The sequence below is a fragment of the Equus przewalskii genome, chromosome 4, assembly GCF_037783145.1.
Source record: "Equus przewalskii isolate Varuska chromosome 4, EquPr2, whole genome shotgun sequence".
Taxonomy (NCBI): Eukaryota; Metazoa; Chordata; class Mammalia; order Perissodactyla; family Equidae; genus Equus; species Equus przewalskii.
Window position 1 is genome coordinate 31,097,182 of NC_091834.1, and position 23,939 is coordinate 31,121,120.

The 23,939-nt window shown below is 37.6% G+C and overlaps 1 protein-coding gene across 11 annotated transcripts in view; it reads right to left on the reverse strand.

The window, feature by feature from the left end:
* Positions 1 to 635: 635 nt before the first annotated feature.
* ELAPOR2 (endosome-lysosome associated apoptosis and autophagy regulator family member 2) overlaps positions 636 to 23,939 on the reverse strand; it is a 166,615-nt gene continuing 143,311 nt past the window's right edge. For 4 of the 11 annotated variants that reach the window (XM_070617322.1, XM_070617317.1, XM_070617323.1 and 1 more), the window contains 4 exons: positions 20,715 to 20,841; positions 16,072 to 16,250; positions 14,883 to 15,048; positions 636 to 3,385 (listed from right to left, as the gene is read on the reverse strand). In XM_070617322.1, coding sequence (XP_070473423.1) covers positions 3,326 to 3,385; positions 14,883 to 15,048; positions 16,072 to 16,250; positions 20,715 to 20,841 — 532 coding nt within the window. In that variant the 3' untranslated portion in view covers positions 636 to 3,325. Of the gene's footprint in view, positions 3,386 to 6,580; positions 7,566 to 13,385; positions 13,518 to 14,882; positions 15,049 to 16,071; positions 16,251 to 19,683; positions 19,832 to 20,714; positions 20,842 to 23,939 lie in introns of those variants that run through there. The other 7 variants (XR_011539455.1, XR_011539454.1, XM_070617321.1 and 4 more) reach the window with 7 other exon arrangements.

Consider the following 23,939-nt stretch of genomic DNA (forward strand, 5'->3'; position numbering starts at 1 on the left):
AATAAACTCATCTGAAAATGTCAAACCAAAAGAAATAAAATCCAGCAAGAATGTAATCTCTGGCCACTTACTGTGAAGGTGAACTCCACTTTAGCATCCAAGTAATGAATTGGGTGTACAGAGATTTTTCCTTTTTTTTACGTTTACTCCTCTTGATACCTTTTATTTAGGGCAACCTTAATTTAGGACTTAGGCCTATAAACTTAAGAATAATATTCATGGTTACTATAAAATGATGTTAGGGTATTTTAAGTCCTCTGAAGAAGTTCTACTGTACCTATCTTTTGTGTAAAAAGATAAATATGAGCAATACAATGACTTTAAACTTGCCAATGAAGTCATCTTCCCACCCCAACTCCTAGGAAATTTACTTTCATGAGGAAGAGAGAAACAATCTGCACCTTAGCCTCCCATTAGGAATTTCCTTGAGCCACAGGAAGTAGCTCTATTGACAGATGTCAAATAAGACAGCTGACCAGATTGGTCTTAAAGAACCACAGTTAATCATGACCCACCACGTGGCAACCTGAAGACACCAGTTGGTAAATCACTGGACCCAAGCCATTCTTCCACATAACCATTTAAACTACATTTTCTTCTTGGAAAGAAAATAATGACAAAAGTCTACAGAAAAATACTATGAAACATTTTTAATCCTGGAAAGGACTTGATTACCAGTAAACCAAAGAAGGGAAAAGTCAACAAAAATAAAATTCAGTCTTTTAAATCAAGTAAACACATATCAAGTCGCTCAAATTTGTTACATGGCATGATATAATTTATCCATGGAAGACATGGTCTCACCCAGTGGAAAATTGATTTAAATACGTTTTGAAAGAGTGCTAAGAGATATTATAGATGACAGTTGACTTAATGAAGTATTTAAGGTTTCAAAACTGTGCCTTTTGGAAAAATAGCAACTTCTACCACTTACAGGGGAAAAGGAATGACAAATATCAATTAAAAGTCCTAGAAACGTGATTAATTTCTTTATGCCTTTCAACATTCCACTGAGCTCTGTAAAAGCAAGACATAAAACTAAGTGAATTTTATAGTCAGAATTAGTCTGAATACTTTCCTCATAATATTCTTTCTGTCATACTTCTTCAATGCTTCAATTCAAATAACAAACCAGCGGGATCCAAAGGAAAAAGGTAGCTCCTTTCCAAAGATGGGACTGAGCTGACAAAATCTATTTAATATCTAAAATTAGCAATAAGATAAATAAATTCTTCAATACCAACTACATTTTCAGAGAGTTCATTAAAATTTAAGGCATTTTTGACATGTTGGAAATTTTAGTCCAGTGACAGTAGAAGAAAGAAGCTACCTAGGAGCAAATCCCAATTATCTCTATGGCTTGGAACATACATGATGAGCACAGCCAAAGGCGGAGAGAGAGGTGACAGGTGACTATGTGAAAACTTCCTGACTCTATCCAGTCTGTACCACTTTGCCAGAGTTCCTCTGAAAAGATGCATTTCAAATGTATTTTCATTCTTCTGTTTGAATTTTGATCAAGATGGGGAAAGGTTCATCAGCACTGTTAGCAGGATAAAAATGAGCAATGCCAAAATGATTTCTTCATTCTAATAAGATTTAAGAAGTTAAATGTGAAAAAGGTTTATGCTAAGTGATGCTCCTACCCCCAATTTCACAACAAATAGTAAAATAATGGCAATCTCACCTATACTCATGAATCCAACAGTAAAGATGTACACAAAACAAGCATTCATTCAACAACAACTGAATGGTCCAGTGTTTTACCCCAGCCAAATAAATGCAATTATTTATTTTTCTCCCATTTTCCACAAAAATAAAGATATCACCCGCCAAATCAAAAGTTATAAGTCATACCTCACTGAAAGACTTAGGGCAAAACATTCAACAAAGCCTGCCCATATGCCTTGTCTCTCTCAGCCAATCACCAGTCCATTTAAAAATGTGGATTAAGATCTATAAAGATTACTGTTTATTGGAAATAAACCAGAGCACCTTAGATCACCAATGGCCAGGAAACCCCCTCTTTCCCAATTCTAAAACAGTTAATGTCTACACAAAATTGGTCAAATCCAACTTCATTCAAACTTCTTTCAACAAATAACATTCAAGTTGTGCTAATACTAGCAATCCATCCACCATACGAAATATCACAATTATCTGGATCACTTTTGAATAAGAATAACAATACTTCTTTCATAACTGTTTATGGTATGACCACAGTCTTACTATGAATACAATCATATGCAATTTTCCAAAATTGAATTCCCGCCTTGTTGACTTAAAAAGAAAAACTTCCATGGAACTCATAATCCTCAATGTCTTAGCAGAAAAATAACCATATAACCTTTGATGCTTGACATAGGGCAAATGCTCCAATGCCATTTTCTGGAGACCACAAAATTATCCCAATATCTTTGTACAGTTATCTGTACTTATACACAAGCCATCCCACTTTCTTCTTCATGATTTGGCAAATGATTTGACAAACAAGCTTTCCTCCTCATTTTAAATTATATTTCAAGCACTCTATAAACTGTGTCAACTTCTATGATAGTGTCATCTTGTTTGTATTAATGGAAAGTCAAGGCTTCTCTTTGCCTTTATTTTTTTTAAGATTCCTTCAACGCTTTCAGTCAAGCCCTTCTTACCAGTTCCAACAAGGATGGAATTTCAAAGGCAAATATAAGTTTAGAAAACCCAAGCACATGCTGACTCTTCCTAAAAAAAGTACTGCCTACTTAGGCTTCTGAAATCAAGAAAGATACCCCATGGAGAAATGAAAAACTTATTGTCTTTCTTTGTTCACCAATTTTAATAGAAAAGATGTTTAAGGTCTATCAGGAAAATAATGGGAAAAATAATTATACCTTAAAAACTTTTTCAAATCTTCCCCAAAATATAAACAAAGACAAGACATAAATGGGATCACAATGCATATGCTCACACCTGCCCACCAAAGCACACTTTTCATGTAGAAGTTATAAAGAATAAAAGTTACCCATTAATTATATGGCATGCATCAGCAGTGCATTGGTGGGCTTAACCTTGGTTTTCAGTTATGTGTATATACAGATAAATCTCTTCCTGAGTTGAGCTTCATCTTGAGTTGAGACTCAAACCATTTGCTTTCCTATTTTTGGCAAGATACTTGACCATGTGATAAGGCAATCAAACATTTCAAACTCCTTCCCTTTTCAGCTCATGGCCCTCCTCGTTGAGATCACCAATGTGCCAGGTATGAGGACAGGATCTACACTATGTCCTGTAAAACTAGAGAGTAGGTTTCTTTGTTCGTTAGTCTGAAGGCTACAGCACTGTCTTTTCATATATTTGGGGATCTTGCAGATTTCAGTTGAACAGATTCAAAATGGTCTTCTTTTTCCTATGAAGAAAAAAATATCAAAACAAAATCAACTCAGTAAAATTCCTATAAGATTTTAGGATCTTATGTGTCCAGAAGGAAAGTTCTGGAAATTATTTTAATCTGTGTACCTGCCACTTGTAATTAGGATTTTACATTTAAAGAAGGGTAGCAGATATAAAACAAACAGCATGCCTACCCTGAAGGATGGTTTTGATGTCCAGGAGATAAGACAGACAATCCAAAATAGAAGCAAACACATGATTGCAACAGATACCAAAAGATGTAGCTGTGATTCTTGTGAAGAAACCACTGAGACCCTTCCCAAAGGGTATCTGACCTGGGTGCTGAAATAGATGACCTTCCCATGTGAATTTTGGACAAAATAGAACTGACGGGAACTAAATATTCTCAAGATAACATAGGCTAAGGCTAAATAATAAGAAAAAGGACAGGAGAAATAAATGAGAACACCCATAAGACATAAGATCATTTGGGTTCACTGATATGATTTAGGAAAATCTTTCGGGTGCATGCTTACTAAAGATATTAAAAACAAGTCACCTTAGAGAATAAATCAAAATTTTAACTCAAATATATCATTACTGGTATTTGTTATATAATACATTCAAAATGTGGCCCATTAAAATAAATTATTCTTCTTTAACGGGGAAAAAGAGATATAAGAGGTATGATTTCTCCCAATGTTTTCATTATGAAAGTTAGAAAAAGCCTTTTGGAAGGCTGCTGGAATGGGGTGAGGAGACTATGCTTTTGAAGAAAATGAAGATGAAGAGAACTAGAATTATTTTCAAAATAAAGGAACTAGGAGGCAGACTAATCCTAGGTGCAAATGGATGTGTGTCTAAAGTAGAGAAGTAAAATGAGAAAATAATAGGAAGTAGACATTGAGTATCTGTCAGGAAGAATAAGATTGCTTTTGTGTTTTCTCTCATTTGAGTGGAGAAGTCCAAGACTTCAAAGAAGTATTAAGGCTACAGGGACAAGATCATAGAAAAAAATCCCAGCATGGACACCAACATAGCACTTTTCCCTGCCTTTGCTGAGATGAGAAGTGCCTGGGAGAGCAGACTGCAGATCTCAGCACTCTAACTCACTGATTTGCCTGAAGTCTCATGTTCACCAGCCTTAATTTTTTTGGAATAACCACTGATAATTCATAAAATTTATTCACCCACTGTGTTGCAAGAACAGGACTAGACTTCAGAGATACAAAATGTCTGTCCTCAAGGAGCTCACAGTATATTACAGGAAATAGCTTTAGGGTATCACCCATGACCTAGAAACGAAATCTGAGATTTTTGTGGCCTTTCCTGGAGAAGATTTGATTCAACATATTCCTGGGGGGAGGGAAGACAGAGAGTTGTTGGTTATCCTCAAGGTGATATTTAAACATTGAAAACACTTTAAAAGATCATGTTAGCGTCATAGGGCTTTAGTTGCCATGTCTCCTGTGTTTACATGGGATTTTGCTTCTACCACTGATATTGAGGGATATATACATAAGCATCTGTCTGTGTGTCTGTTTGTGTGTGTGTGTGTAGTTAGCACTACTAATTCACTGGAACTTCTTGATGGGAGGAATTGTATCTTGTTCATTTTTGAATTCTCAAAACATGACCCAAGGCCTAGCACATGGTAGACTGTCAATCAATGGCTATGAAAACATACTGAAACATCACATTGTAGAAGGAAAAGCAGTGGATTGGAACTCAGGAGATGTGGCTTCTAATTCCTATCTAATTCCTATCTAATATCTCTCTTGGACATACTAATGAACTTCTCTAGGTCTCAGTTTACTCATGCATTAAATATGCCATACAAAATGATCTTTGTAAGCTCTAATTTCAAGAATCTACTCAAAAGCCAACTTCTTTCAGAAGCTTCTCCTTACCTTGTCACTACCCACCTCACAGCACTCCTTTCTCCTCTGTGCTCCAAGAGACCCTACTCAATGCTCTTGCTATACTGGACGATTACGTGTGTGTGTGTGTGTGTGTGTGTGTGTGTGTGTGTGAGATGTGCACGTGTCCTCCACCCATAAATCCATAGTCTCTGAGATAAGAACCTATCTAATTTGACATATCACCAAAACCTGGCAGAGGGTCTAAAACACAGTGTCCCATAAATGACTGTGGAATGAACAAAGAAAAGGAAATAAATGAAAAAGTCAACTGAAGATTTTATTTTTTAATTGCTGAGAAAAGTCAAGTGGAGCAAATCTATAAATAAAACCCCACAAGTCCAGTGTATTTGTAGGGAAACACCAAATAAGATATGATCTTTAGAACATGAATAAGGATACATAAGATAAAGCAAACCTTACATGACACAGCAGTTAAGAAACTTGTAAATATTTTTGCCCCATGTAACCATGCATAAAAAATTTTTTTAAATAGGACACACAATAAGACTTGTACAATGATATTCATTAGCAGCTTTATTCATAGCTAAACACTGGAAATACCACAAGTATCCATCAGCAGAAGAATGGATAGACAAATTTTGGCATATTCATACAATATACTACTATTCCTGAATAGAAAGAAATCTACTACTGATTAACACAAGTGGATAAATCCAAAAACATTTTTTCTGAGTGAAAGAAAACTTAAACTACATTCTGTGTAGTTACAATTACATGAAGTTCTAAAACAGACAAAACTAATCTATAGTTTACAAAGATCATTACAGTGGTTTCCCTTGGGGGATGAGGATGGGGACTGACCGCATGCAAGAGGGTGTGAGTTTACTTTCAGGGGTGAGGCTAATGTTCTATATCTTGATAGGGTTTGGGGCTATACAGGTATACGCATTTCTCAAAATTCATCAAATTGTATCCTTGCAGTGTGAATATTTCACTCTAGGTAAACATTTTATCTTAAAACAACTCCAAAATATCGAATTCTCTCCTCATTTATATGCATCCTGAAGTATTTAGGGATGAAATGTATGGAAGTCTGCAACTTACTTTGAAATGTATCAAAAAAAGAAGACGTAGTGACAAATGAATAGAAGGAGACAGATTTGGAGAGATATGTAATAAAGCAGATGTAGTAAAATTTAGGTGGTGTGTATATGGCTGTACCACTGTACAATTCTTTCAACTTATCTCTATCTCAAATTTTCATTCAAATTTTTTTTAATTATATGTTGACTAAAATTGCTATTCAAAACAAAATATGGTATACTGAACCTTCTCAGGGAGAAAAGTTCTATCCTCCATCTTGTTTCCTGTGATTGTTTTCAAGAACATTTTGAAGTTTTCAATTCTCTGGCTATAAAATAACAACAGAAGACGTACTGCAATATAAGGAAACACTTAAAAGTTTATTTAATACTTGTAATTCTCATTTATTCTTTTATATTCAGCTTAGAGGTCTCTTTCTCTTAAAATTCTTTCCTGGCACCTAAATGCTTTGTTCATTATAAGACAACGCCCTTACAAATAGGGAATCACAAGATCAAACCAGGCAAGAAAAGTCTAAGCAAACTGCTAGTGGGAGATAATTCTCCATAGGTCCCTTGTATTTCTGCATCTCTTGTGAGGAAGATATTGATTGTCTCTTGTTCTAGATAATCTTCTCAAAGATGTTTATATTACAAAAAGCTTTGGATGATACAGATAATGTCTCCCTCCACAACAAACGAAAAGTTTACCTACAGTCCTGAAAGCTAGAGACAGTGTCTCCCTCTGTGAAGCAAATGGCAGACATGCTTGCTGCCTCTTATAAAAGATTCAGGTTCCCCAAGCTAAGGGCTCCTCTTCTGTAATACAACCCACTGTGTGTACAGGTGTCTTCTAGCCCACTTCATTCTGTGAAAAGTGGGGCTTGAAGAACCAAAGCAAACACCGTTATTTTGGCCATTGCCATTGCTATGAGTAATAAACTGTGTTTTGTCTCTGACCCAGGAGACTCATATCTTCCAAAGTATCCATAAAACTATGGCAGGTTAATTTGTTGCTAGCAAATAGAGTGAAATTTCATAACCTTCACAGTTCTTCTCTGTTTTGCTGATGATGGGAAACTGACAGAGAAGTATCTTTCTGTAAGAGAAAGGATGAGAGCTTCATACACTGGTTGACAAGATCTGAGGGACGTCCATGAGAATTAGTTGCAAACATGTTGACCAAATTGTTTGGTCAACAAGGCAAAAAAGTGGTCCTCCACTCTACCGCCTGAAAACAAAAAGGACATGAGGAGGTGGTGGCAGGCTTAGTACTGGGAAGTGGGTTCAAAGAGTTCACAGTTCAGCTGCCCGAATGATGGCCTGGATCTGCTGGATGTTGTTAATTCTCCTCTGGGGAGGATGCCTTCCTTACCAATCAGGCAATCAACCTCAGGTGTGCCCCACGTTAACTAGTATTAAAATTCATCCTTATAGGAAAAGAAGATACACCTTCTTTCAGACAATAGTTACAGAGACATATACCTACAATGAGCATTAAAGAAAAAAAGAAACCACTTATGGGCAGCAAGTAGGTGAATTGTTAGAATTTTGGCTGGTTCACTTTGGAGATGATGTGGTAGAACTCAATGACTATTAAAAATGGCAACAACTGGGCCATCCTAGGACTCAACACCTCTTGCACACCATCATACCAACTCTGGATCCATTCAAAGATGGATGGTCATTCAAAGACCTCAGTAAAAGGTCTCAGAGATTTTGCAGTGGGTACTGATGGCAAGAACAGAGCGTTGGCTTTCTCTGGAGATTTCCCTGAGACTAATTCCCACAGGAAAACTTGGTGAGGCACTGACTAGTATTTCAGCTCTTGTTGCCCCAGTCTGGGTTTACAAGGTGGAGGGAGGTTCACTGGAGAACAAGAAACTGACTCTAAGGAATCTTGATAAATTAGTGTGATCAGCCCCACCCTGGAAATTTCCCCCATCCTTTATTTTAAAAACCAGGCATTAACTTAGATGTTGTGACACTGAAGCAAGAAATAAGGTGGATTCCTTTAAAAAGCTCCAATATGTGAGTCAAACTCAAATCAACAAAAGGACACGAAACCTACAGCCTCAGACAGATATCAATCTGGCTGTGAGTTCTAATTCAAGGGGTCACCAAAGCTGAAATAGATGTCAGTAATGATAACCTTGCTGCTCAACATAGCACTTTGGGTGGACCAAAGGCATTGGAAGTTTGGTTGAGCAACTGCTGTGCTGCTCAAAAAAAAAAGCAAATGCAAAGCCTCACTTGCTGTCACAGAGACTCTCTTTCTCTCTGCACCCTTAATCCCTCCTCCCCATCTACCTGACTTTAGCTGCTTTAAGGAGAAAGATGATTGGGGGAAGGACCAAAGTTTTCCTGTCACAAGAGGGACTGAAGGCTATACACAACCATCTGAGTCTGCTGGGAAGCCTTGGGGAGGGGAAGGATTCAAACATTTATGACTCTGTTGGTTGCAGGCATCCAAGTCACCATCCTACCTGAACCTGTGGGAGGAGAGGGGCACACAAATTCAATGAATGGGGTGCAAGCCAAGGTTCAAGGTGGGGAAAGGTAGATAATATGACCTTGTGGGAGAGGTTCTACATGCCCACTCATGATACTGTTGTTGGTGTTGCTTCTACACCTCAATATAGGGTAGGAATTGATGGCATACACTTGTACTTCCTCATCTCCTAAGTGCCAGAGGAGATTTGCCCAATCAAAAGCAGCCATATGTAGAGAAGGGCTAGTGGGATACCCAGGGTTCCTAACTCCTCTGCCATTTACAAGAAGTGTATGAATCAGGATTGCACACAATTTTCTCCACCTCCTGATGCCCAAAGTCGTCATCATATAAATGATGTCCTGTTTGTGTCAAGTCAGAAGCCTCAGTTTCAACAGCTTTGCCTGTGTTACTAGACTTCTGCTGGCAGAGGTGGCTGATAACCCCCACAAAATTTAAGGACCTGCTAACTAAGTAAAGTTCCTTGAGATTACGTGGGCAGATTTGTAATGCAAAATCTATCTACCAGTCAGGGAAAAACAGTCCAGCACCTTACTGGACTCTTTGCTGTTGGACACAGTATGTCCATGAGTATTTTACCTGCTCTTTTCTGAGCTAACCCACAAAGTAGTGTCTTTTGAGTTGGGCCTAAACAAACAGGCTATGCTAAAAATCATCCAGCAAACTGAGTGACGCTCTCTATCTTTGTGGCCTCATGACCCTAATGACCACTTTGTGATACAATTCTGTGATTAATGATTTTGCCAATTAGAGATTCCAGCAATAGAAGCTTTCCCCAGAGGCATCCTTTGGGGTTTCAGACTCATCACCCTCTTGACATGGCTAGCATGTAGCCCATTTTAAAAGCAGCTATTAGCTTGTTATTGAGTTCTTGTCAAAACTGAATGTCATTCCCATGTACACCTTTGACTCTATAGCCTGATAGCCCTATTTATGGTGGGTCAACAAAGTGAGAAGAGCCCCAAAAGCCTCGCTTGTCAAATATAAATGGTATATTCAAAAATACAGCTGGTCTAGCCCCAGCAGCACCTCAGCCTCACATGAAAATATGGCAGCAAACCCTTTTGGGGAAACTTAATCCCCTACTCTACCTCCCAAAATGAAGCCACTGGTTCCATGGGGTCCTTGGTTGACCAAAGTTCTACTCTGTGCCTGGGCCTGGTTCACTGATAACATGGTTGAAATCCAATGGTGTCCACGGGCTGCTGCAACTGTCTGATCTCAGCACCAGGAATGCATAACTGAAAACTGACAAGATTGCTTGGCACAGTGGGCAGAACCCAAAGCCGTTCTCATATCTATGGCCAATACTTATCTTGATAAACTTATATTTTTACTGACGCTTGAGCTATGGCCAAAAGTCAATAAACTATTTGATCTGCCACTTGGAAAACTATGGACTGGCATATTAAAGTGACCCCTGTTTGGGCAACAAACTCTGGAAACAAACCTTAGCTGCTGATCAAAACATCTGGGTCTTTCACGAAGATGCCCACAGCAAGGACCCATCCTCTGAAAAAACCTGATAGAGCAATCAAGCACCTGACAGAGACTGCACCAGACAGACTGCCACAAATGCTATATGGTCCATTTTCCTGCTCAACATGGCAATGAATTTGCCATCACAGACTGGGCACAAAGTAAAGGACTTTATTTTTCTGCTGCAGAGGTTACTACAGCATGCCAGACTTAGGATTCATGCAAAAAGTTGATCAGGTTTTTTCCTAGAAAATTGATTACATGAGACCATTGATCACCTCTTTGTGCTTTCAATGGTGCCTTGCCACTGTTAACACCTGTTCGGGTTATGGTGCTACTGTTCCAGTCTGATCAGCTAACCCAAGCCACATGACTGTGGCTCTTGAAAATTAATCTATTTAATGTTTGTGGCTTTATGGACCATTTGTAGCCCAAGACTGGTTCCCTTTTTATCACAAAAGCTACTCAAAAATGGGCTGAAAGTAGAGGTGTTTGGTGGACCTTCCACACTTCCTACTGTTGAAATGTATCATTGAACATTGAAATGGCCTTCTCAAAAATTCACTCACAAAGACTTCTGGCTCTAGCACCCTCATCTCCTCCTGGTCCACACATCTTAGTAAGGCAGTGCAGTTACTATAATGGCCATTCCCAGGAAGAGATCATCTTCTTTTGGCCCCTTCACAGATAATTATCAGTAAGAACATATAATACATGTATAACCTATATAAGGTTATATACACTTATATGAAAATCCAGGATTCTACTCTGACCACTCCTGGGCGTGATGTGTTCTTATTTATCCCAACCCTAACCCCCAGGATGTCTGGTGGTTGACCTACCAGAAGGCAGCCTAAAAGACTCAAGTATAATTCTGATTTAGCCACCTGTATTATTTTGTTGAGTTGCCATGATGCTAAATCAAAAGGATGATAACCACCTAGTTGATTACACACCTCATCAAGATCTCCTACCACAGACCACAGGGACAAAAGTGGAAGACAACACTGGGTCTCCATAAGTTTTTTTAAATGCCCTTGTCCCTCTTGCTCCTGAATGTTCTGGAGAATAGGTCGAGGTGCCAGTAAGGGATGAGTAGAAACAAGGTGAAGTTTTAGCTACTGAAATGGGACAAACTGATTTTGTGACAGTGAAAGGAGATCAATAATGTAGTTTGATAATGAGGTGCCTGGGGAGCAGATACCTTAAACCCTGAGAGGTGCGAAGGATGGAAGGACACTAACAATCATTTGTTTTTCAGAGCCACCTTCCTATGAAGGAAAATGCCTTGGTGTTCCTCTCTAAAACTGTTGTAAGTGCCTTAAATTTAACTGACTATTGGCCCTATCATACCCACCAGATTCTCTAACCACAATTTGGTTGTCATTCTCCTTAAATTTACTGAGAAAACTACCAGAAACGGGAGGGGATGGCCCTAGCTTCTGCCTCAAAATAACAACAATCAACATTTCCATGCCCATTGCCATCGCTCAGTCATTCCATGGCATGGACAAATAGCACCCAGTCTGTATCAAGGAAAAACAGGAAAAGTTGAACTGACTGCCCTCAAGCAGTCTCCCCAAAGACAAAGAAGAAACACAGAATTGGGAACCCTAAGGTTTACTACTCAGCAAGGGGGCCACAGGCACCGTCAACCTTTGCAGCCTAAGTAATGTAGGTCCCACTTGGTGTCCCCAACAGTTGTAAGTGATACTTTCTTTCCAAAGGCACCATGTGTACCTTCAGGACTATACTTCTTGTGTAGAAGCCAGGCATTAACTTCTCTCCTAAAAACATGGTGGCTTGCACTTACACCCTGGGAATGGTCATAAGTGGTCATAATTCAACTGTTTATGGAAACATCCCCAGTAGATCAGGTAACCCTTAAACAACTGCAAAGATTTTTTCAAAATGAGACGACCCCTGGTTACTCAGAGGAGGTTTCTGGAGGATAACTGACTAGCTACTCACGTTCACCCTATGGGCAGTTATTCACTTAGAAAAGGTGGTAGAAAATTGTCTCTGACTTTAGCTGAAGTAATGAATGACACCACTTCAGCCTGTGAAGGCATTCAGGTCAACATCAACTCACTGTTCATACATTGTTATGGACATAATTGCCCTATACTTCCTCCTTGAGGGCCAAGACAAAGTCTGTGCAATCACTAATATATTCTATTGTATCTGGATTGTCACCATCCTAGATGAAAAAGATAATGACCACTTAGTTCAGTACACTGCTCACCAAGTTCCCCTACCATGGCCCATGTAGACAAACGTGGGAGATATATTGGGTCTCTGAAAATTTTTGAAAATACCCTTGACCCTCTTCCAAATGAATCTTACAGAGAAAAGATCTCAGTCCCAGTGGAAAGGTCTCAGGCTGAGTGGAAAGGTCAGTACAGGGACTTAAAGAGAAACCACTCTAACTTTCTAAGGTGGTCCCTGATGGTTTATGGGATTTGTTCAGCTATTTGATTCTGGGACCCTGGAGATTTGGTTGAGGTTAATAATGCAAGTTCGTCTCATCTTGTTATTTGGTGTCCTGTTGGTAGTAGCTTTATTTAAATGCTGTATGCAGCACATGGACTGGGTTTGACCCCAGCCTCAGTCAGTCAGATTAATCACAGTGGTCAAGGGAGTGGTATACTAATGGGAAAATTCACCAGAAGCCAAGAGGATGTAGAAACAAGGTTTAGATCTTGTTGGGAGACAATTCCTCATGGTTCTCTCGCATTTCTGTACATCTTATGAAAAAGACACTGATTCTCCTTTGTTCTAGACTATCTTTTCAAGGATCTTTGTATAGAAAGCAGCCTTAGAAGATAAAGATATTATCTCCTTCCAGAGCAAAGGGCAGGTATACTTGCAGTCTTGGAAATAGTGTCTACCTCTGGAGCAATGTACAGGCACACTACCTGTCTGGTAAAATAACAATAATATCTCCCTTTGGAGCAAAGGATAGGCATGCTTACTGCCCATTCTAAAAGATTCAGGTTCCCAAAGCAAGCCACTGAGTGTGCAAGTGTCATTTGCTCCTGTTCACTTAGGCCTGTGGGAAGCAGAGCTTGGAAACTGGTATAAATGTTGATACTCTGGCAAGTCCTTCTGCTGTGAGTGCTGAACTGTCCCATGTCTCTGACCAGAAGTTTCATGTCTTCTAATGTGCCCCTAAAACTGTGGCAGTTTCACCTGTTAGTTTGCAAGTAGAGCAAAATCTCAGTTCCTGAGAGTCACCATACATTTGTTATTCCATAGCAATAGTATCCTTCCCTAAACCACCATACTTAGAAAAGAAAAGTTGAAGACCCATTAGTAGAAGGGGAATGTGGCTTATTCATTTTATTTTTAAATGATCCTTTATAATATAATTGTGTACTTAAATTAGGAGAGTAAAATGGTTACTAAAACACTCTCAATAGGGTAATCTTTTGCCACTTGTCCTTCCTGCTGAAAATTATTTGAAATGCATTTTCTTTCTTCCGTGTCATTCTATTTTTAATCCTGAGTGGGATTAAACTGGTACTTTCTAATCTTTTAAGTCAATAGTGAAGAATGTCAACAAAATATGTTTACAAATAATATTTCAGGCTTAATGTTATCTGTTTGGATACAGTCATCATTTCAAAGCTGACAAAGGTGATGGCAACTGATAAGGCACCTTTAATTCCTCAATAGTTTATATAACTTTTATTTTCTCTATGTGAAACAATCTTGTTATAAAATAAAAACCAAAAAAGAAAAGTATGAATGAATGAGATCTTTTATTAACCTAAATTTTATATTATAAAATAATACATTATCTTCATGAAAACTCAAATATTACAAAAATGTATTACTTCAAAGACTAAAGATTCCATTAGTTCAAGACTTCCAAAAAGTAGCTACTGTTAATGGTTTGCTATGTAAATACTAACATAAACATATATTTAATAGAAATATGATAGTCTACATGTTGTTTTCACTTTATCTTGAACCTATTGGCATAGATATCTCAAGCTTTAACTGCAGAGTTTCACAGAATTCCATTACTTTGGTATATGGAAATTTCTTATCTAACTTCTTATTCATGGTGTGTTAGGTTATTTCTACTTTTGAACCAGCAAAAATAATGCTGCAGTGAATATTCTTGTATTTACATCCTCATTTTTTTTTTTTTTTAAGGATTGGTACCTGGGCTAACAACTGTTGCCAATCCTTTTTTTTTTTCTGCTTTATCTCCCCAAACCCCCCCGGTACACAGTTGTATATCTTAGCTGCACGTCCTTCTAGTTGTGGGATGTGGGACGCCGTCTCAACGTGGCCTGACGAGCGCTGCCATGTCCGCGCCCAGGATCCGAACCCTGGGCTGCCGCAGCGAAGCGCGCGAGCTTAACCACTCGGCCATGGAGCCGGCCCCCACATCCTCATGTATTTCTAAGAGCATTTTTGTTGGATAAATACCCACAGAGCTATAGACATGCTGAATGACAGGGCTTACATGAATGCTACTATTAGGTTAATATAGCCCCTAATTTATAAATGCACAGTAATATCACGTTAACATTCTGCTCTCACCTTTGTTGCCAAGGATTTGAGTTTTCCCAGTAGTGACTGTTTATTGGAATATACAACTTCCTCTTCATTGTCTTCTCCTTCCATGATAGCACAACTGTCTGCAGCTGGGAGTTCACACTCTTTTGAGTTAGTCGTCATTACTAATTTGGAATATTTGTACTCCAGTCTAAGTAGTGGTAAACACATAGATAAAGAAAGTGGCTGTTTAATATAAATTCTCATTTTAGGTGGTCATACACCAGCTCATTAAATTTTCTTGTAGGATAGCTGCTCTACCAACAAATTTCCTTCACCTATGGCTATACACTATGTGTTCTCATTTTGTCTAACATCCTTCATAAATCTTTTCCAGGACTTCAGAGAATCAGCACAGTACAGTTAATTCTATCACTTATTTTACACTAAATTGTCGAATTATGAAGAACTTTTGAAAAACAAAGAGAAACCATGAGGTGTGAAGGTATGTTCTTAATTTATAAATATTTGAAGCTAATACACTGTACAGTTTTTCAAAGTTTAGTTCATAAGGATGAGAATACCACAAAGGCAAGTGATTTGGTCTCTACTGCTTCTCTATATCACTCCTTCCTTTCTATTCACCACCCCAGATATTACAACTATCCCAAGATATTACAATATAGAATTTTAACAGGCTCAATGACATGTAAATAATTTTAAAAGAGTCAAATCACATAACAGATCAAAATACATTCAAGAGTTAGACTCAATATTCCACTCCAGATTTGGGAGTCCTGGAGTAAACAAAGGTGATATTTGCCTATACACTTAGTCTGTCTCTGCAAATATCTGCCCACAAGAAATTGAAAATGAAAAGATGAGGCAAGAAGACAGCATGTTGTCATGAAAAAAATAAATAATAGACACAGAGAGAAAATCTGCCTTCTGATCTCAGTGCTGCTCCCATCCTGACTAAAGGGGGTCTGCATTTTTCTTTGTTCTTTAATAAATGAGTCTAATCCAATCATCTTGAACATTCTATGATCTCTCTATTACCAGAATAACAATCATTTCCATTTGCTTTCCTAAAGGCCTTTCCTATAACTCCTTCACTAGGAGAAATTTCTTGTATCTCTGAGAGAAACTATTGGATATAACGGTTAAGTCTAAAATTTTCACAACAAAAGAGATCTTCAAGTTCTTATACAGTCACTCCAGTGAGGTTACTTACTTCTGATTCTTTTTCCAGAAGTAGCAAGTTAGAGCCACCAGCAAAACAGCTGTGAAAGCTCCCACACCTGCTCCCACTTTTAGCCAAAAGTCAACTGTTTCGCAGGTTGACAACTTTTTCTCAGGCAAAGAAATTCCTTTTATGCACCATTTAGGTTCATTCCATACGTATAAGGTTTCCTTTAAAAAACACACACACAAAGATGACATGAGAAATAAGATTCAGAATGAGAGGGTTTTTCTAACCCTTTATTCAGAATAGGCATAGAGGATGATTCAGTATTCATCCAATAGAAGCTCCAGAAAGAGAGGATGTAGGCATAGAAGACAGTGAATAAGGAAATAATGAATGAAAAAGCAATAAAAACGTGAATTGTCAGATCAGAAGACTTGCTACATGCTGAGGAGACTGAATAAAAGTTACTCCATCTGGAAACATCACTTGGGCTATTTTCCTCAAGTTTCTGATAATCTCTGATTTCTTAATCACGTTTTTAAATGAAAGCTTAGTAGTCTAATACACTTAACTGGAATGGGTCTCATCTACCCATCATGTAGGTCTATTTCCCTAACAAGCCTCTCCCCTGAGTAGAAGAGCAGACCCTGGACCAGGGACATGAAGGTGCACTGTGCCTGGCAGGCTGTGGTGACTGGCACGGGGTTAGGCACACAGCCTGCACCCCCTTCCCCATGCCAAAATAAGGACGCTGTGAAAGCTCCCACGTGAGGTACTTACTCTCAGCTTCCCAGAAGTAGACGAGTGAATTTTATTAGGACAATGTTTTTCAGACTGCAAGCTGCAACTAACTAGTGAATAATAAGACCAATATACTGGGTCTCAATCAGTAATTATTTTTTAAAAAATAAAGAGATCAAATAGATCAGAAGCAAAAATGTGAGTGCAGCATATGGTGCCTCATATATTTCAACATATACAGTGACCAATTTGCATGATGATTATATCCATTGATATTAAAACACGAGGCATTAAATTTTTTGCTCATTGTGTCTCATTAAATTTTCTGGTGCACTTTGGTTACTTTATCAACACCACAACAGAAGGATAACACCATAATGTTTAATTTTATTGTACATACATACACACACACACATTTGTGCAGTTGGTCATGAAGTGATCGATGTGCAGAAGAACAGCATTTACTTTGAGGAAAAGTTTCAACCAAGTTTTGGATAAGAACTTTCAGCATGTTTTATAGAAAGGACATTAGTAATTGAAAATTTTTTTAGTGCATGGCAACTGTAACATTTTCATGAAACTTCGTGCAAATAAATTACTTTTAAAATGGGTCATGTTATTTTTCTAAGAATGATGAGGTGGGAAATGAAGAGGCATGTTGAAGTTCACGTGCTACATCTCTAAGTGTAAATAATGACAATGAAGACAAAAATGTTAGCTCTAGTCAGCAAACACTGACTTTATTTGAAGTGCATTCCACAAGACAAAAAGACTGAGCAAGAGTTTATATTATTTTCTCAAATGTGCAACACCCAAGGAAAATGGGATGCTCTAAGATCTGACAGCCTTATAAACAAACTGTCAAAACTTCAAAGTTAAAAAAAATACTTGTAAACTCAGAATGTTTAACTTTTCATTAAGTTCCTCAAACTGCTAAAGAAAAAAACATCAAGCTTTGGAAAAAATTTTTAGTCACTCTATAACTATGAATTAGAAAGCCTTATCCCTTCATTCAATCACGTGTTACTCGCAAACATGAAAATAGCTGACACTGCAGCTGCAAAATTTATTCTTCCAGCATGTAAGGATATTTTGTGAACAAGGTGAGATAAATTTGAGGATAAATTTAAAAATATTTCTCTTAGTGATAACATAGTATCTCTTGAAATCTTTACTACCGTATGACATTTAGAAGTAATGCTTACTATATATTTAGAATCTGATATCGATTTTTGAGGTCCACTCTGATAAGAGCACTTTATCACAAGCTGTGCAGCTCTTTTAGTTTGTATCAGCTATATATGGAGGACTTGTAGTGTGTAAATTTAAACTTCACAGGAATCTGGATTAGATATATTTACAGAATTGGAGACGTGCAATCTCAGTCAATATAAAGTGAAAAATTGTAAAGGATGGGGGAAGAAATCGGACAGAAAATCAGTGAAGTGATTAAAAATTTAAAGACACCCAGAGCAATATTTTGCCATTACTGCTTTTTCTCCATCATGAAGCTTTTGGCAGCCAAAGAAATCCATCCTTCGTCATGGACATAATGGAAAACACAGTGAAAGTTGTCAGTTGTATTATATGAAGCTCACTGAAGAGCAGACTTTTTGAAATATTTTATTCAGAGGTTGCAGGTAAACATACCCACTGACTGCCTCACACCAATTTGTTTGTTGTTGCAAGGTGTATGAGCTTAGGAAAGGCATTTACATTTTTTAATTGAAGTTTGATCTCATTTGGGAAATATTTTCAAAACTGACACCCAAGTATGACAGAAGGGCATATTTAACTGATTTTGGTGTTTCTCAAATTAAATTTGGAAATAAAGGGGGAAATTATATATTTCAACATGTCAAACACATCAAGGGGTTGAGAAAGATATTATTCTTGAGGCAAAAACAAATATTTAAAAACAATCACCTCACAACTCTCTGTTCCTAACATTCTTATAACATGTTGAACAGAACTTTTTCAGTGAAGACAGTTTGAATGAGATAAAATTAGAGACACTGTTGCAACCTCACTGTCTTCAACTTCTAGTCATTACCTTTCAGAAGAGAAATATTAAATATTAAAGAACATTTGGGTAAAAGGTCATTTAGCTTTTCAAAACCCTTGAATTAAACTTAGCGGCCAAAGAAGGGAATGCATCTTAGTTTTTCATTTACTCTAATAAAATGATTATAAAATAATAAGTTTATCATAATTTTAGAAAAAAGATAAAGAAAAATTTCCATTGTGAAGCATAAAAATTGTATCATTATTATGAGGATTAAAAAGAAACCATTTTTTATGAACCTGAAATTTTCATCCTTGACCCACTTAAAAATGTTAAAAAGAAACTGGTTCCACAGCACCCTCGATGTGGGAGCAGCACCGCCTCTGCGTGCTCTAAACTTGAATGAGCTGTCCACAGGTAAGCACACTTGACGAACTCGATACAACATTTCCTAATTTTTGTTTTAGCATTGCCTATTGGGGACTTTACTATTTTGTATTAAATTATTAATAACAAGATATTGTATATTAATTCTATGCTTACGCTTTATCATAAAATATTAAATGTCTTGTTCCATGAAACAATTTTACTTTTAGGCATATCTCTGTGTGCCTGAGTTTGTGTGTGTGTCCTAGGTTTGATGTACAACATATTTCTTATTACAGTTTCACTGCCATTAAATTTCAAAAAATACCAAAAAACTCTATTTTTTTTTTCCTAGAGGTGAATACTACTGCTTCCAAATACACTGAATGCGTGAGACTCGGTGGGGGAATTCTGATTCTTCTCACATTCTTGCCCTCCAACTTGCCAACTAGATGCCCTTCAAGACTTTCCTGGGCAGAACAGCTCCCTCTCTCTGATGCTCTTACTCTATGAGCACTCCAGCTTCTTCCCCACTCCATGCTGACCTGAAGATCAGTCCTATCCCGTCTACCTTCCAGCTCTCAGAAATCCACTGGAAGCTCTGATTCTCTGATGCTCACTCTCCCATAGGGTTTCCATCACTGGTATTAGTTTATTCTCATCTGTGCCTCTTCACTATCATTTCAACGGAATCTGTGGAGGATGAGGTGGTAAGTAGTCTTGAAGGAGGAAAAGTTTGTGTTTTTCACATGATGCCACTTTACGTTGGTGCAGTGAAGTAGGTGCTCTCAAATACTATTAGAAGTGCAAACTGATACAAGCAAAGCAATTTAATAATGTGTATCAAGAACCTTGAAAATGTCCATCTCCTAGGATCCAATTAATCCCCTTCTAGTAATAAACTCTAAGGAAATATTCAAATTTCCAGTAAGGATGTTCATTTCAGAGTTATTTACAAAAAGAGTGTTTTCAATTTTTTCTCAAATGTTCAAGGATGAGGAATTATTAAATCCCAAATTATATAAATAGGATATTTGTCATAACTAAAAATTATGTTTTCAGAAAAATATTTAATGACAAAGGAAATATATTAAGAGTAAAAAGGAAACAAAAAATATATACAATAGAATTCCAACTTTATTTTTTTAAAAATAAGCAAACAAATGATTGCAGAGAAAATATAGAGTAGGACCTTGATTACATACGTATGTATATGCTTTACTCTTTAGCCATGCCATTGTGCTGAGTCAGTTATACCATATCCATCTTTTACACTTACAATTGCACACGTCAGATGTTGGCTTAATAATATCATTTCTTCATAATCCATGTAAATATTCACAGCCTACAACTCCCTTGCCATAATTCATTTACCCCAATCCCAGTGCACATCTTCAGCTACGCCAGCAGATGGGAGTTTAGCTACCAAATTTGATTGAAATCCATATTAAGGTCACATTAAGTTAACTATAAGCTTTAGCCATGGTTCTGAACCTGAGTTTCTATGATGTAAGTGATGCCAGACTAACCAATATATCTTCAATGACAGTTCTGCTTAGATAGGTTTTCACCTTACCTGAAATCCTCTCTTACAGGCTCCCTCAATCTCATGGAAGTCATGCTCTGTGCACAGAGGGCAAGCTTCGGCACTCTCCCACAGGAAATAGAACGCACATCCATCACACGTACCTGCTGGGCACTTGCTGAAATCAAAAATGAAAACAACAACAAAAATGGCAGCTTTTGTAACAGAATCAATCCAGTCCAATCAACAGTTGAGTGACTACTGCATACTAGGAGGTAATGTGTGGATGCTGACGAACACATGAAAAAAAATCTACAGGAGACAAAACCACAATGAGATAACACTTTGCATCTACTAGGGTGGCTAGAATCAAAAAGATAATAAGAGTTGCGAGGATGTGGAAAAATTGGAATCCTCACACTCTGCTGATGGGATTGTAAAATGGCACTGCTGCTTTGGAAGAATCTGGCAGCTCCTCAGACAATTAAACATAGAACTACCGAATAATCCAGCAATTACACTCCTAGGTAAATACCCAAAAGAAATGAAAACATATGTCTACATTAAAACTTTTACATGAATGTTCATAGCAGTATTACTCATTACAGTCAAATGGAGGAAACAACCCAAATGTCCATCAACAAACAAATGAATGAATGAAACACTAACAAAATGTAGTATATAAATGAAAAACAAATATAGTATATCCCTACAATGGAACATTACTCAGCCATAAAGGGGAATGCAGTACTGATACATGCCCCAATTTGGATGAACCTTGAAAACAGAATGCTAAATCAAAGAAGTCATTCAAAACCTCCTCACAGTACATGATGCTATTCATATGAAAGTCCAGAACAGGGAAATTTATAGAAACAGAACATAGATTAGCGGTTGCTGAGGGCTGAAAATGGGGCTAGTGTATAGGGAGGTGATAGCAAAAGGGTACGCAGTTTCTTTTTGAGGTGACGAAAAAGTTCTAAAATTGACTATCATGGTAATGGTTGCACATACCTGTGAATACACACTTAAAATCAAAAACAAAAGGAGACCAGTCTTGGAAATTCCCTGAGCAGACAAAACCAGTTTAGTCATATAAGCAAAGCTTAATTTAGTTTATTTTGCAAGACTAACTCTTAACCTAGGTCATTTCTTGCTTACACCTCTGGAAATCATAAGCAAAATTTAAACTGTTTGCCAAAACTGATATGAGGTAACCTGTAACCAATTCCCTATAATTTAAGAAACTTCTAATAGTATGACCAATCACTGTGAGGAATAAACAGTCACTGCCCTCCTACTATTTAAGCTGCTTTACAAAAAATATGTCTTTGAGCCTCATTCCATGCTTTGATTTGAGTGCTTCTGGTTTACGAACTGGCTTTTTGGTATATGTACAATAAACGTGTACTAATTACTACTTCACTGATTCATTGGTTTTACTTCTGCTATTTCTGAACTTTTGATAATACTAATAACCATTGAATTGTATACCTTAAATCAGTGAATTGCACGGTATGTGAATTATATCTCTATAAAAGCTATTTTTTAAAAATTTAAGGGAGAGACGCAGACAATGACAAACAAAGCTCTGGGAAGGCTTCTGGGTGGAAGTGACGTCTAAGACAAGTCTAGAATATTCAGTAGGCATTAGCCAGAATAGAGGGGAGGAAAGCAGGGAATGCCTGCCAAGAGGATGAAATGGCAAATGAATTGGAAGGAAATCACAACAGGTCACTTGCAGGGGCATCCAGAGGCCGTGAGTGAGCAGGAGGCACACAGCAGGAACTAGGTGGGGAAGGGAGGGGCGATTTCTATTTGGGGTAATGTGAGTAGTGAGGTGCTGCAGGGAATAGAATGACGTACAGGACGATGGTCTAGAGGCTGGGGGAAAGACGTGAAAACAAAATTGCCTAAAGTGAAAAAACAAACAAACGTCAGGTCAACACACAGCCCAGTGATGCCAACAGCTTTGCATTCCTGGGTTTCCTTGCCCTGAGGATGACTTCCGTTGTGAGGTAGTTATCTTCACCATTCGGAGATGATGGATGCAGCTTACACACAGGTGCAGGATCGCACTGAACCAACCACCAGGCAGGGCCTGAACAGAGACTTTTTGAAACCCTGCCTTCTGGTGGCTGGGCTTATTGTATCAACTTACCTCTTTCGTTTTAGGGACACATAACCACAGCAGAGCTCAAAAATTAACCAGCTGTTACTGCACACAGAATCCGTACTGACTGGAGTAAGAAGCTATTTGGAAAGGATCTAATGAGAATGGCTGTTTTTGTTCATGAATTCATTAAAACCAGGGGAATATTGTTCTCTTAATTTGTCTACTACACTTCCCTTAAGTCAAGCTGTGTAGATATAGGGCATTGCCTTAAAAATCTCCTTCAGTCCTTAGCTGGTTCTGAGTACATTTATAGCAAAAAGATAGACACACAATAACAGGGAGAATTCGAAAAACACCCCTTTTTAAGTTTTCGCTTCAAATGCCTTTCTGATTATACACAGTCCACAACTATAATTTTCAATCTACCAGCAAAGTAAAGTTTCATACTCTTAGTTAGCTAAATATATCCTAAGATACCCTAGAAGATGAACACTAAAATAAATCTATGTGCCTAAAATTGTGACTGCCTTCTTACATGCCTATCCTTTCCGAGTGTCTGCATTCTGTAGACTACATAGACATGGGAGGGATGGAAATAAAAGCAAATTGCTTTACAATAGGCTTCAGAACAGAGGCCTAGCACTGTCAGAGCCAAGAACAGGGTGAAAGGCGACTCTCTGGAAAAATAGCTTCACTCTTAGCTGCCTTAATTTCTCGGTCTGTAAAAAGGGAATATGGGTAAATGCAGACTGAGATGCCAAGAGAGATTTTTTTTAAGCATAATAGATATAACAGATATCTAATATAATAGATATAATAATAGATGAAAATCATGCCACTTAAAAAATCATCCTTACTTTCTACTTTTCAGATCAGTAAAAGCAACTCAAAATTGCTCTTTTGAAAAAAATTGGGTTACCTGTTAGAAAAACTCTTCAAAAACAGAAGTATTATTTGCATAACAATGATTTGCAACTTTAAAAGTAATTATACTTTTCTGATCATTTAGCAGAAATTACCAAAATCCTTTCCTGCTGACATCTCTTCTGCTCAAATTATTTTCTATTTTATCTTTCCAACACAGAGACGTTTGAAAGGAGAGGGGGACTGTTTATCTTGGGAAAATAAAAAGAAAGTCTGCTAAAGTTTGAGAAGAAAGA